At 44.2% G+C, this 13,438-nt stretch overlaps 1 protein-coding gene across 1 annotated transcript; it reads left to right on the top strand.

Annotated features, from left to right (window-relative positions):
• The first annotated feature begins 2,574 nt into the window (after positions 1-2,574).
• LOC145591707 (uncharacterized) lies at positions 2,575-7,625 on the top strand. Its single transcript, XM_081648212.1, has 2 exons — positions 2,575-3,088; positions 3,184-7,625. Exons 1-2 carry the CDS (start codon positions 2,575-2,577, stop codon positions 7,623-7,625), a joined length of 4,956 nt encoding a protein of 1,651 aa, XP_081504338.1.
• Positions 7,626-13,438: the final 5,813 nt, after the last annotated feature.

Genomic DNA, 13,438 nt, shown 5'->3' with positions numbered 1-13,438 from the left:
CAGCATAACCGATTTTTCTGTTCTCTGGGATATATAACTTATACCCACTGATACAATGGTATAAAAATTCATACATCACATGCAAATTTGTATTCATATTAGTAATGCCATAGTAAAAGTAAATGGTGCAAACAATAAGAACCATAAGGAGTGATAACTTAGCAAGTAGCAAATTGAAACCTGATTGTCAGTGATGAGAAAGATGTCCCATATAAACAGAAAAGCTAAAATAACTTCTCAGAGGTAATGTAGAAAAAACATTAACAATGCACAAAACATTTCTTACAAAAGGTGTAGAAAGTTCATTAGCAAAGCATAAAAATTCTGTTGCAAAATATGTACAGGTACAGCTATAAAAATGTACAAAATTCCATTCTCATTGCATTTGAAATTTAGACGTGTAACTAAATTATCAGTTATTTTCGGATAAACTGATCAGATCATCAGAAACAAAATGGAAGTTTTAAAGTCAGTAAAAAAATAAAAGAATTGAGAAAGGAAAACTTAAGGGTTGACAATAACCATTCTACTCGTACTTAATCTAGTTCAAGTACACAAAAACAAATTAAACATATCGATTCATAGACAGCAGGAACTGCTATCTGTTGATACACTCATCATTTTAAAAAACATACTGAATTTCCTTGCATTACCAATAAATTTAGAGTTTTAGACTGGTCTTCCATCCATTGAATGTCTGAAGTCTCATATAACGGACGTGTTCCGGGTAGCTCCGGCACAGATAATCTCCGTGGGTGGGTAAAGGTTTACCGTCCAATTGCGCACCTACACAGTCAACACAGATAAGCTAACCTGGGGGTTATCCGGGAATAACCTCTCCGATGTTAAAGTCAGCAATCCGGTAAGAAGAAAGAATGAAGAGAGAGAAAGTGTTTAAGTATATAGAGAGAGAGAGAGATTGTACCTTTGGGTGAATATTTGCTTGGGTATATATAGAAGAATAACCAAGCTGGTGCCACCTATAACGATAGGTGGCAAACCGACCTCATAAGCAACAGGTGCCTACGTGGCCTCAAGCAGCTCCCCACGTGGCCGTTTAAAAAGGCCGTTATGGGTACTTAAACTTTCTTATTAATCTTATTAATCAGTTGTTCCTGTGTTATGATTGTCTCTTATCGGCTAATTAGGTATTACTACCGGTATTATCCCGTACAACTAGCTCCCCAAGTGAGGGCGTCGGTGGAACCGGCGGGCTCACTTGTAACTGTGATAATAATTAAATCCGATTGAGGTATCGAGAGTTCTTTGGAATTTGAAATGTGAGTTTCGCTCCTTAACTGAGTAAAGTACCGACAATACGATGGGCGATGTTACAAAAAATCTCTAATTTGCCCCTGAAGTGACCAAAATACCGATAGTAATTTGGTCACTAAAAACTTAGCGAGATTTTACAAAGAATCTCTAAATTGCCCCTGAAGTAACCAAAATACCGATAGTAATTTGGTCACTAAAAACTTAGTGAGATTTTACAAAGAATCTCTAAATTGCCCCTGAAGTGACCAAAATACCGATAGTAATTTGGTCACTAAAAACTTAGCGAGATTTTACAAAGAATCTCTAAATTGCCCCTGAAGTAACCAAAATACCGATAGTAATTTGGTCACTAAAAACTTAGCGAGATTTTACAAAGAATCTCTAAATTGCCCCTGAAGTGACCAAAATACCGATAGTAATTTGGTCACTAAAAACTTAGCGAGATTTTACAAAGAATCTCTAAATTGCCCCTGAAGTGACCAAAATACCGATAGTAATTTGGTCACTAAAAACTTAGCGAGATTTTACAAAAAATCTCTAAATTGCCCCTGAAGTGACCAAAATACCGATAGTAATTTGGTCACTAAAAACTTAGCGAGATTTTACAAAAAATCTCTAAATTGCCCCTGAAGTGACCAAAATACCGATAGTAATTTGGTCACTAAAAACTTAGTGAGATTTTACAAAGAATCTCTAAATTGCCCCTGTAGTGACCAAAATACTTGGTCACTCTAAAATTGATGTAGATTTAGTAAAATCTTCGATTCCTCCCTTTAGTGAGCAATGTACCGGTAGTAAGCATTGTCATAGTAATGGGAAATTTAAAAATTTAAAAATTTCAAAATCTTGTGGGCGGGATAACTTTAAAGTTAGTGGGGCACGTGTCATTCATCCTGCGTTCTAGATTGCGAAAAGGCGTTTTTTCCCCAGCCGTTGGATCGCATGCACAAACTGTCACTTCAACTGCCACTGTTCATGGGGGTATTTAAACCTCGAAAATCAGAAATTTTCCTCATTTACACTTTATTTCCAAAAATTTTCTCCAAAGCATTTTCTGCGAACACACTTAGGGTTTCGTCGATCGATTTGCATCAACAACAGGGGAAAAATTCCAGTTGCTTGCTCAAAGATCCAAGTTTCTCAACTTTCCGGCCTTGGTGTTTTTGTCAGTTCTTTCCTGCGAAGTTCAGCTGACTCTATGAGGTAAAAAGCCCTAACCCTTTATTTAATTTGGTAATTTAGAGCGTCAATTGCCTGTTTTACCTTAGTGTTGCGTCTGCGGTTGTATTTGTTAAGTTTATGCCTGAATTTGTTCAAAACTCGACTTCGGGTAAGGCCGGCGAGGCTGACCCGTTTGCACCCTTGTCCTCAGCTCCAGTGAACGAAGTTGAAAATTCTTGTCAGCCTACCTGGTCTAATATTTTAGAAGACGTTGAGATCATCTCAGTCTCCCCGATAAGTATTTGCCCTCAATTGCACTCTACTTTCGAGATAATTCAATACGGGTCCAACTTAGGCAAGATAGGTCGTAAGACAACAACAATGTCGAGAACCAAAAGAACTAGTTATGAGCCTGAGGAAGGTGAAACTTCTAAGCACCGTGAAGGTAAAGAACCTGTGGTTGAGGAAGGTTCTGATATCGGTGACGAACACATACAGTCTGTAGAGAGATCTTTAGAGGAGATGGGTGAGGAGAGTGTGGGTAACAGTGGAGATGAAGGTGTAGGTGAGAGTGAAGATGAAGAATCCGGTAGTGGGGATGGCGGCCAGGATACCGAGGGTGAGAGTGAGCAAAGAGTGAGAGTGAGGGAGGGTGAGGCCGCTGAAAGAAGCGATGCCGTCATGAAAGAAGAGAGCGTAGAAGGAGGGGATAGTAATAACTTCTATCTTCCAAATAACCTACGCCAGTCATGGAAGAAAATCAGGAACGCATAACACCGACAGCAGACACCGAAAACCGTCAGTATGATAGCAACACTTTGAATGTCAATGCAAACAAGACCGTCAATGCAATACCCGAGATTGAAGTGGAGGATGAAACCCATCTTCTTCACAGGAATACTGTGAACACACCGGTAACACCAGAACGGAGCCCCGCAAGAATGTTGGACCCCATGGAGGAGTTTACCCCAGAGGAGTTAGAGGTAACGGCAAGGGTAATGAAGGCGATGTCCCGAAAAAGGAAGGAGGCTGAAGCTGCAGCCAACAGGGGGCAAAATAATACACCGACCGTTCCTGTGATTGTGAATCTGGCAAGCCAGTTCAACCAGGCGGACGAACAACCGCCGCCACCGCCCCAAAATCGAGGAATGATTGTTCCCAGTCAGCGCCAACTGACTCATGGGACGCAAATAGAGGATTCAGGGTCCCGACAGCAGGAGATTAGTAGCGGACCGCTGAGGCGTGGAGTAAGGACTGTAGTCAGGCCGAGAGTATCACCTTTTACCCAGGAGGTACTGGACCAGCAGATGGAAAGGATAAAAATGCCGGCGTGCACCTTTGACGGCAAAGGAGACCCCAAGCGGTATATAGCCGCATTTGAAAGCCATATGTTACTTTATACCGACACCGATGCCGTGTGGTGCAAGGTGTTCCCGACAACACTTACGGGGCCAGCCTCGGATTGGTTTTCGAATTTGGAGAACGGGTCAATTGATTGCTTCGATACCTTGGTCGAAATGTTTACCGGTCAGTATGTTAGTAATAGTGCCAGACAGAGAACTTCTGGAGAGCTTATGTCGGTCAGGCAGAGGAGGGATGAGTCCCTTAGAGATTTCATAAGAAGGTTTAATGGTGAGGCTAATACAATACCGAAATTACAACAAGAAATAGCGGTAATGGCCTTGATGAACGGTCTAGGGGATAGCGACTTCAAGAAATACATGGCAAGAAAGTCGTTCCCAAATTTAGGCGTGGCCTTTGGCAAGGCTTATGAGTACATCAAAAGCGAGGAGTTGCTGAAAACCAGTAGTCAGATAGCGGCATCAGAGCCCTCACGAAGGCAGAATGATGGCGTTGCGCCTCATTCTTATGTCGGCGGAGCGACTAGACCACAACAACAGTCAAACCAGCCAAGAGCCGCTAGGCCACCCAGAGGTCTTGGCCGGTACAGCAGCTACACGCAGTTGAACACACCCAGGGCGACGATATATTCGATAAATCAACACCGAGAAGAATGGACACGACCGGCACCAATGATAACCAAGGGTCGGGATACAAAGAAGTACTGCATGTTTCACAGGGATATCGGCCATTATACGGAGGAATGCACTCAGCTGAAGGAAAATATAGAGGACCTTATCAGAAGGGGTCATCTGACTCAGTATCGAGCTCAGGCAGGGCCAAGCCGGCAGCAAGCCCCGCAGCCCAGACAGAGCGAATACCGAAGGCAAGGTGAGTCGTCCATGCAGGACGACACTCTTCGGCGAAACCACAACGGGGAATACCGGCAAGGGAACAATGTACCAGGGCACAAGATCACCATAGAGGTTATTACCGGTGGTCCGGTTCATGGGGGCTCAGTTAGCGGGGCGAAAAAGAGTCTGTCTGAACACCGACATACCGTAAACGCACTAGGCATAGATGAACGACCAAGGCCCGCGTCCATGCCGGCGGTGTCCTTTTCAGAGGCAGACGCCAAAGGTTTGGTCTTTCCTCACGATGATCCATTGGTTTTAATTTTGACGGTCAATGGAGCCAACATCAAGCGCGTGTTGGTCGACGGAGGAAGTTCTGCTAACATCCTGTTTGCAGAGGCATTTGATGCAATGAGAATAGGCCGGAAGTACCACACCCCGGTATCATACCCAATTATCGGTTTCAACGGCTCTACAGTCAGGCCGGAAGGAAGTATAGCACTGCAAGTTAGAATCGGCGAGGGCGTGGCGGCCAGGGATGTTATGACGGAATTCTTGGTAGTTGATGTGCCATCTGCGTACAACGCCATTGTCGGTAGACCCTTGATCCACGATGTGCGGGGAGTAGTTTCTACATATCATTTAACAATGGTATATGTTTCAAATTCAGGGAAGACAGAGCGCGTTAGGGGAGGCCAGACAATGGCCAGAGAATGCTATGTAACAGCTTTGAAGCAGCCTAACCGACAGCCCCGAGTCAACCAGGAAACGCAGAAAAGGGGGCGAGATGTATCTGCACGTGATTTGGCGATGGAAAATTTCGATACTCGCCCGGCAGCAGTTCCCCGTCCTTCGCCGGGAAGGGAGACGGTGGAAATTGAGTTGCAGCCCGGGGTATCGGGAAGAACTGTGCGAGTGGGGTCAGACATGGATGTTGATACCCGTTGCCATCTGGTAGAACTTTTGCGGGAAAACGCTGATGTATTTGCTTTCTCGGCAGATGAAATGCCAGGGATTCACCCAGACGTCATAGTGCACAAGCTGAACGTGGATAGAAATGCCAGACCGGTTAGGCAGAAAAAACGAAATTTCTCGACAGAAAAGATAGAAGCAATACAGGCGGAGGTAAACAAATTGCTAGCGACGGGTTTTATCGAGCCTTGTACATACCCTGAATGGTTAGCAAATGTGGTCATGGTGAGAAAACCGTCAGGAAAATGGAGAATGTGTGTGGACTTCACTGACCTGAATAAAGCCTGCCCAAAAGATTGCTATCCACTGCCCCGAATAGATAGGCTGGTAGATTCAACTTCCGGCCACGCCCTGCTCAGTTTCATGGATGCTTTCTCGGGATATCATCAGGTTAGCCTGTATGCACCGGACAGAACGAAGACGGCTTTTATCACTGATGCCGGAGTATTTTGTTACAAGGCAATGCCGTTTGGGCTACGAAATGCCGGGGCAACATATCAAAAATTGGTAGACAAAGTTTTTGCACATCAGAAAGGAAGAAATGTGGAGGTATATGTTGATGACTCTATCGTGAAAAGCCGGTTAGCCGGTGATCATGTTGCGGATTTAAAGGAAACATTCGAAACTTTGCGTCAGTACCGAATGAAGCTCAATCCGGAGAAATGCGTCTTCGGGGTTCGTTCAGGGAAGTTCTTGGGATTCATGGTTAGTGAAAGGGGGATAGATGCAAATCCCGACAAAATAGAAGCAATACTAAGCCTGCCGCAACCCAAGTCAATAAAGGATATACAAAAATTTACAGGCCGCATGGCGGCGCTGACAAGGTTTATTAGCAAATCAGCTGATAAAGCCTTACCGTTCTTTGTAGTGCTTCGACAAAATAAAACGTTCACTTGGGAAGAAGAGCAAGCAAAGGCGTTAGAGGTGGTCAAAAACCATCTAAGGTCTCTCCCGACCATAGCACGGCCGGAACAGGGAGAAAGCCTGCAGTTGTATGTCTCGGCATCTCCGAAAACGGTTGCAGCAGTGCTGATAGTAGACCGAAAAAGGGTGCAATTGCCAATTTATTTTGTGAGCCACGTCTTGAACGCAGCCGAGAGAAGGTATCCTCTGATAGAAAAGATTGCATATGCAGTGGTAATAGCAGCAAGAAAACTTAGACCATATTTCGATGCGCATACCATTGATGTTTTAACAAACCAGCCGTTAGAAAAGTCCCTACAGAAGATGGAGACGTCAGGAAGGTTGCTTAAGTGGGCGGTGGAGTTGTCGGAATATGCTATAATTTACAAGCCACGAGTATCGATAAAGGCTCAGGCTTTGTCTTATTTCATTGTGGAAGCATCCTACATAGAAGAAGAAGAAATCAGCGGAGTGTGGAAGGTTTCCGTTGACGGCTCCTCAGCATCAACAGGCTCTGGAGCCGGTATAGTCATGACATCACCGCAAGGTGAAATATTCGAATATGCCGTCAAATTCAAGTTCAAAGCCTCGAACAATGAAGCTGAATACGAGGCAGCGCTTGCGGGGGTGCAATTATGTGTGGCGGCTGAAGCAAGGCGGGTAGTGCTCACGACCGACTCACAATTGGTGGCGAGTCAATTTGACGGTACCTATGAAGCCAAGGAACAAACAATGATGGCTTACCTGGCAAAACTTAAAGCAATAACGGTTGATTTGGAGTCGTTCGAGATACATTTGGTGCCGAGAGCGCAAAACACACAGGCAGACGCCTTGGCGAAACTGGCAAGTTCAAGTTTCAATGATCTAGAGCGTACTGTGATGGTGGAACTCCTAGAGCATAAGAGCATTGACCCCGACAACGCTCCAAAAGAGGTCAATTGCGTGGTTAACGGCAAAGAATGGTACGATGGCATACTGGCGTATATGGTGCACAACGCTCTACCGGCGTATATGGCGTATATAGTGTCTGGTTTGTCATGTTCAAAGGAATGCTGTATAAAAGGGGGTTCTCTTTACCTTTGCGAAGATGTATTACGGCCTACGAGTCAGCTAGGCTGATAGAGGAGATCCATGAAGGGGATTGTGGAAATCATGCTGGAGGCCGATCAATGTCCTTGGAAGCTATGAAAAGGGGATATTATTGGCCAACAATGAATGTCGACACTTTAGCATACGCGAAAAGGTGCGATAAATGTCAAAAATTTGGACCGGCAATAAATCAGCCACCAAATGATCTATCACCAATCCTAAATCCAATACCGTTTGCACAATGGGGAATGGACATTATCGGACCTTTTACGTCGGCGACAGGGAACCGAAAATTCCTGATAGTGGGGATTGACTACTTCACTAAATGGATAGAAGCAGAGCCGGTAGCTAAAATAACAGCCAGCGAAGTTAAGAAGTTCATATGGAAGAGTATATTCACCCGATTTGGGCTACCGGTCGCCATGGTTTTTGATCACGGCTCCCAATTTGATTGCAATCCGGTTAAGAACTTCCTTAGCATATACAAAGTAAAATTTGCATATGCGGCCGTCTGCCACCCTCAGTCAAATGGTCAAGCGGAAGCCGCAAATAAGCAGATATTAACGGCGCTGAAAAAGAAAGTCGAAGATGCCAAAGGCTTGTGGGCAGATCTGGTCCCGGAAATATTATGGGCAAATAGAACAACAACACGGGAAACCACCGGAGAATCGCCATACAACCTTGCTTTCGGCTCCGAAGCCGTCGTTCCGGCTGAAGTAGGACTCCCCATGTTTCGTATCCAGCATTTTTGTGAGGATCAAAACGACTTGCTCCTACGACAGCAATTAGACTTCTTACCTGAGATTCAACTTACGGCTGCCATCAAGTCAGCAGCTTATAAGAGTCGTATGAGTCAAGCGTACAACAAGAGAGTCAACTACCGGCCCCTGGAAGAGGGGGATTTGGTCCTTCGTCGAACGGCAGCAACGGGTAGGGGGAATTCCGATGGCAAGCTGACTGCGAACTGGGAAGGACCCTATCAAGTGTATGAGAAAGTTCGCCAAGGATCGTATCGGCTTATGACTCTAGAAGGCGTACCGTTAAAAAATGTCTGGAATACGGGTGTCCTCAAAAAATATTATGTCTAGAATGTACTTTAGTCCATGTTTGTTATCGGCATGACATGTAGTCATGGTTTGACATGTATTTTCTTTACGTACGATTGGCTAAGGCCGTTAATAAGAAAAGTATGTATTACAACACATGGACCATCCCCTACTTTCGATATGATCTGATAAACAGCCTAGCTAGCTGTCTCTTTCATTCAAGTAAGGAGGAAGGTTAGATAACTATTGCGCCTCAAGGCAAGTTGAAATTGACGGTCTGATCTACTGTCAAATACTTGGTCTGATAAAGGCTGCAGATACAAGAAAGTACCGATAGTAACAAATATGATAAGGAATTCCAAAATCAAATTCTAAGGAAATTGATTACGGAATTCGGGGGCGTGTGCCTAAGAGTCTAAACATAATAAAAACACCGGTAAAGGCTCGAATAGAGATAGCTAGAATGGCAAAGTGTTAGAAAATTTTGTGTATAAGTAAGCAACTGAATATGTCTAGCAGACATATACATATGACACCAATGAACGGCATTATAATTACAACATAGTAATATAGTCTTACCATCAATAACGGCATTATAAGGGTTTTTGTGTTTAACAGGTATTAACGGTATTAAAACGAATACAGTAAAGAAGCGCGTAAGTTTCTTTGAGAACGAATTTAACGGTAAAACTCATCCAATGGGGAAATATAACGGAAGAACCGTTTAATTCTACATAAATAAAGTACGTCAGTTTTCTACGATAAACTTGTTAAATAAAAAAAAGAGAAGAGAAGAAATTGTTGTGGTTTACACATAAAAGTTCGACAGCCATCACCCAAAAAACACAAGGGTCAGATCGGCCAAATTAAGTCTATGAAAAATAAAATTGTTTTGACAAAAACAAACATAAAACAGCTTAACAATGAGGCTTGGTCATTACAGACAGAGACGACCCACACGATTCTGGTGATAGCTGCCCGCCCCGTTAACCTTTCTTGGTTTCAGGGGGCTTTTGGGAAACAGCTTCAGAGGTGCCGGCAGGCTGATCCACACCGACAGGACTGGCAATTAAGTCATCGGCAAACTCCTCTTCCGGCAAATCGCGCGGGTCGAGATTCTTCAATACTTCAATTGGAGGAGGGTTGTCGAAATAGTCTGCTTCGTAGCTGGTGGGGGACAGATGCTTATCTTCACTGTAGGCATTCTCAGCTGCCTGCCATCTGTCGGCGTCCCACTCCTCGGCCTTGCAGACACAACGGTGCGCAGCTACCCATCCACCAGTGTACCGGTCCACCAGCAAATTCCGGTAATGGTTAGACTGCATGAACCGGTTGACTGCTCGACGCCTGATACCAGGCTTGTCCTCTTCAGCTTTTCTCAAGCTCTCCTCCAATTTCTTCCTGGCCTCCTTCTCTGTCTTCAGCTGCAGCTCGAGATCTGTGATCTTTTTCTTCATGGATTCCTGATCGGCTAGCTTGGTGTTCAGAACAATCATGTTGTTCTCCAGCGTTTTGACTTTAGCCGTCAGTGTATCTTTCTCCTTAGTAACAGCTTGTCGGCCGTCCTCGCTCTTTTTCAACTTGGCCTCGGCCTGGTCATGGCAGCGCTGGTAATACCGGTACATATGTACCACCTCCACTGCCGAGTTGACAGTCTGTAAAAAGGGGAAGGGATAGGAGAGTTAAATTCACAACTATGCATAATTGCTGTAAAAAAAAAAAAAAAAAAAAAAAGTGCATACCCGGAGCATGTCATTCATCATTTGGCCGCAAGGGGCGATAAGCTTGTCGACAGGCCTATCTGCAGGTGTGGCCAGGTCCTTCAATACTCTCCAGCCCATGCTCCCGCCGGTATTGGGGTCGTCACAAATAACAGACTCCCCCCTATTCACGTTAATTCGGGGATGCCACGGCTCACCAGCATTGCCGCTAGGGACCAAGAATTCCTCAGCAACCTCGGTAGGGACCTTGACATGCGGAACCTCGATGTAGTCCCCATCCGTCACGGGAATGAAGGCGTTCTTGCTGCAAGTAGACCTGGCCGACACTCTGGTTTGTCTCAGAGAAGACTCCTCGGCCGCTACCGACTTTTCAGCCGTTATCACTTTCTCAGGCGCAGTAACAGTTGCCTCGGTAGGCCTGTGCAAGGTGATATTAAGTCTCCTGACGCCGGTAGGGGCGTCGTCCTCTAGATTCACAATATTCAGATCCTTGAAGGGATCTGTCGGCTTTTGCTGAGCGGTAGCGGCCTCTTCTTGTTTCCGTTTCTTGTTCTGGTCACGGTCAGAGAGGTCGCTAGACCTTTTTTGAGTATTTGCCCCGCCGCGTCTGACCGGAAGGGTTCGAGGGACTCTGGTTTTACGCTGCTCGTTGGAAGTCATGTCTTGCGGCCTTCTCTTCTTCCCTTTGTGAGCGCGTGTGCAATAAACGGGCAAGGTATCGTAACTGTGCCTTGGATTTGGAGGGCACTGATATTTTACCCTGCCGTCAGGATGTAAACCCAAGGTAGCAAAGTCTAACTTATTAATACCTGCACCACGACAAGCACACGAAGAATGAATACAAGTACGAGATATGAAGCTCAGATACACTAAAATTAAAGATACCGACAGGGCAGTCAGTTATTTTGAAATAACTGGTTTTAGGCATCAAGGTACTCCAATAAAAGCGTATAAGTGAAATATGACGGCAATGAATACTAAAATAATAAATAATAAAAAATTATAACAATAAATAAAGCAAAACTATTAATATGAGAAGAGCCATACCAAATGCGTCAGTCCAGTAGAGACCGACATGAGACAAAGGGGCGTTACCCAAGATATAATTACAGTTGGGTAGCCACACCCCCGGTACAGCTTTATTCTTACTACCGGCCCTTACATATGTACAGTCAAAAAATTTACAAGCATACTTCTCTACCTCACCTAATCCCCTACACCTAATAGTATCGAACATGCTATGAGCAGGGTAGAAACGCCTGCGAACTCTGTATACTTCAGGAACGCTTAAAAAATAGAAATTCTCCATCCAACCTTTACAACTGGTCAGTTTCGGCCAGACTGTGCATTTGCCCGGGGCCGTGAACAATGACCAAAACCCTGGTGACTGACTGTCTCTTTTTAGCCAGTTAAGGGTGCGAAATAAATTCAAAGTAAGAGGGAAGTCCATAAATATCATTACCCATACCAATGCGATCAGATTACGGATAGAAATGGGTGTCAGCTGTGCCACGCACACATTCCAAGCCCTGAAAATTTTCTCGATAAAAGGATGCAGCGGGAACCGTAAGCCATACTCAAGGTGTTTCGCATATACGACTATATGACCGTCAGGACAGTCAAGAGCAGTTTGACCCTCTTTGGGTAATTTCAAATCATAGCCGTCAGGGAGATTGAAGAAATGAGCACCGATACGGCAATATTCTTTCTCGGTAGCCTTTGCGAGCCAGTCTGGGTCAACTTTCGTTGACGCGACCTTATACTCAGCCTTTATCTCAAGAGGTTGTCGGTATTTTGGATCGTCATTCTCAGAATCATACCCCTCCTTCTAGCGCCAACTGTTCCGGGTAGCTCCGGCACAGATAATCTCCGTGGGTGGGTAAAGGTTTACCGTCCAATTGCGCACCTACACAGTCAACACAGATAAGCTAACCCGGGGGTTATCCGGGAATAACCTCTCCGATGTTAAAGTCAGCAATCCGGTAAGAAGAAAGAATGAAGAGAGAGAAAGTGTTTAAGTATATAGAGAGAGAGAGAGATTGTACCTTTGGGTGAATATTTGCTTGGGTATATATAGAAGAATAACCAAGCTGGTGCCACCTATAACGATAGGTGGCAAACCGACCTCATAAGCAACAGGTGCCTACGTGGCCTCAAGCAGCTCCCCACGTGGCCGTTTAAAAAGGCCGTTATGGGTACTTAAACTTTCTTATTAATCTTATTAATCAGTTGTTCCTGTGTTATGATTGTCTCTTATCGGCTAATTAGGTATTACTACCGGTATTATCCCGTACAGGACGTAATCTGACTATTGAAGGTAACAATCAATCCGTTTTGAGACCTATTACTGAATGCATGGATGTAAATACCAACAAACTCAATTTCAGTGAGCAAAGAACTCTTTGGAACAGCTAAGAGAGTTTTATACATCTGGTATTCCCACCATAATTGGTCTTTTTCCGGGTCTTTTTTCCAGCCTACCAAATCACAAGATGATACATAAAGCCGCTCCAAAACATTTGCGTTACTAAGAATGCATTCTAGCATCTTCACATTGACATTCCTTTCCATTTGCAATAGTTGAAGCCTCTTGAGCTTACTAAACAAACACAATGGAAGCATCTTTTGGACATCCAAGTTATAATGAACAGGTCCAACACTAGGCTTAGTCCAAATAAGATGGGTTAGATTACAGAATATTGAACCAACATCAACTTCCAAGTAATTAAGGGCTTTGATGAAACACATATTACGACCCAGGCTAACAGACTCTTCACCAGAAATCCTTTGAAAAATCGGTAGCATTTTGCTAAGTCTATAATCAGGAGCAAGTCCCCAAACATCAATCTCTGCCTTAATCACTTTAGTTGGATATTGGACAAAGCTATAATCCCGAGCATAACCCTTTAGCGCAAGGTGTTCAAGCAAAGGTGCATCAATCGCAAACTTGACCTCGTATACGTGATAAATAATCAAATACTTCAACATGGGAGATGATATATTCAAATTCACAACTCCAGGATTGTGATAAAGCAATCTTAAAGTCAAAACTTCCAAAAGAGGGCAAGAATTAATC

This window comes from Chenopodium album, chromosome 18, assembly GCF_948465745.1.
Source record: "Chenopodium album chromosome 18, dcCheAlbu1.1, whole genome shotgun sequence".
In the NCBI taxonomy this organism is placed as follows: Eukaryota; Viridiplantae; Streptophyta; class Magnoliopsida; order Caryophyllales; family Amaranthaceae; genus Chenopodium; species Chenopodium album.
The sequence above is the reverse complement of the archived record's forward strand: the minus strand, read 5'-3'. Positions and strand labels throughout refer to the sequence as shown.

Coding starts and splice junctions, on each gene's coding strand:
- LOC145591707 (XM_081648212.1), top strand. CDS start 2,575: ATGCCTGAATTTGTTCAAAACTCGACTTCGGGTAAGGCCGGCGAGGCT. Junction 3,089..3,183: donor AAGAGTGAGAGTGAGGGAGG/GTGAGGCCGCTG, acceptor AACCTACGCCAG/TCATGGAAGAAAATCAGGAA.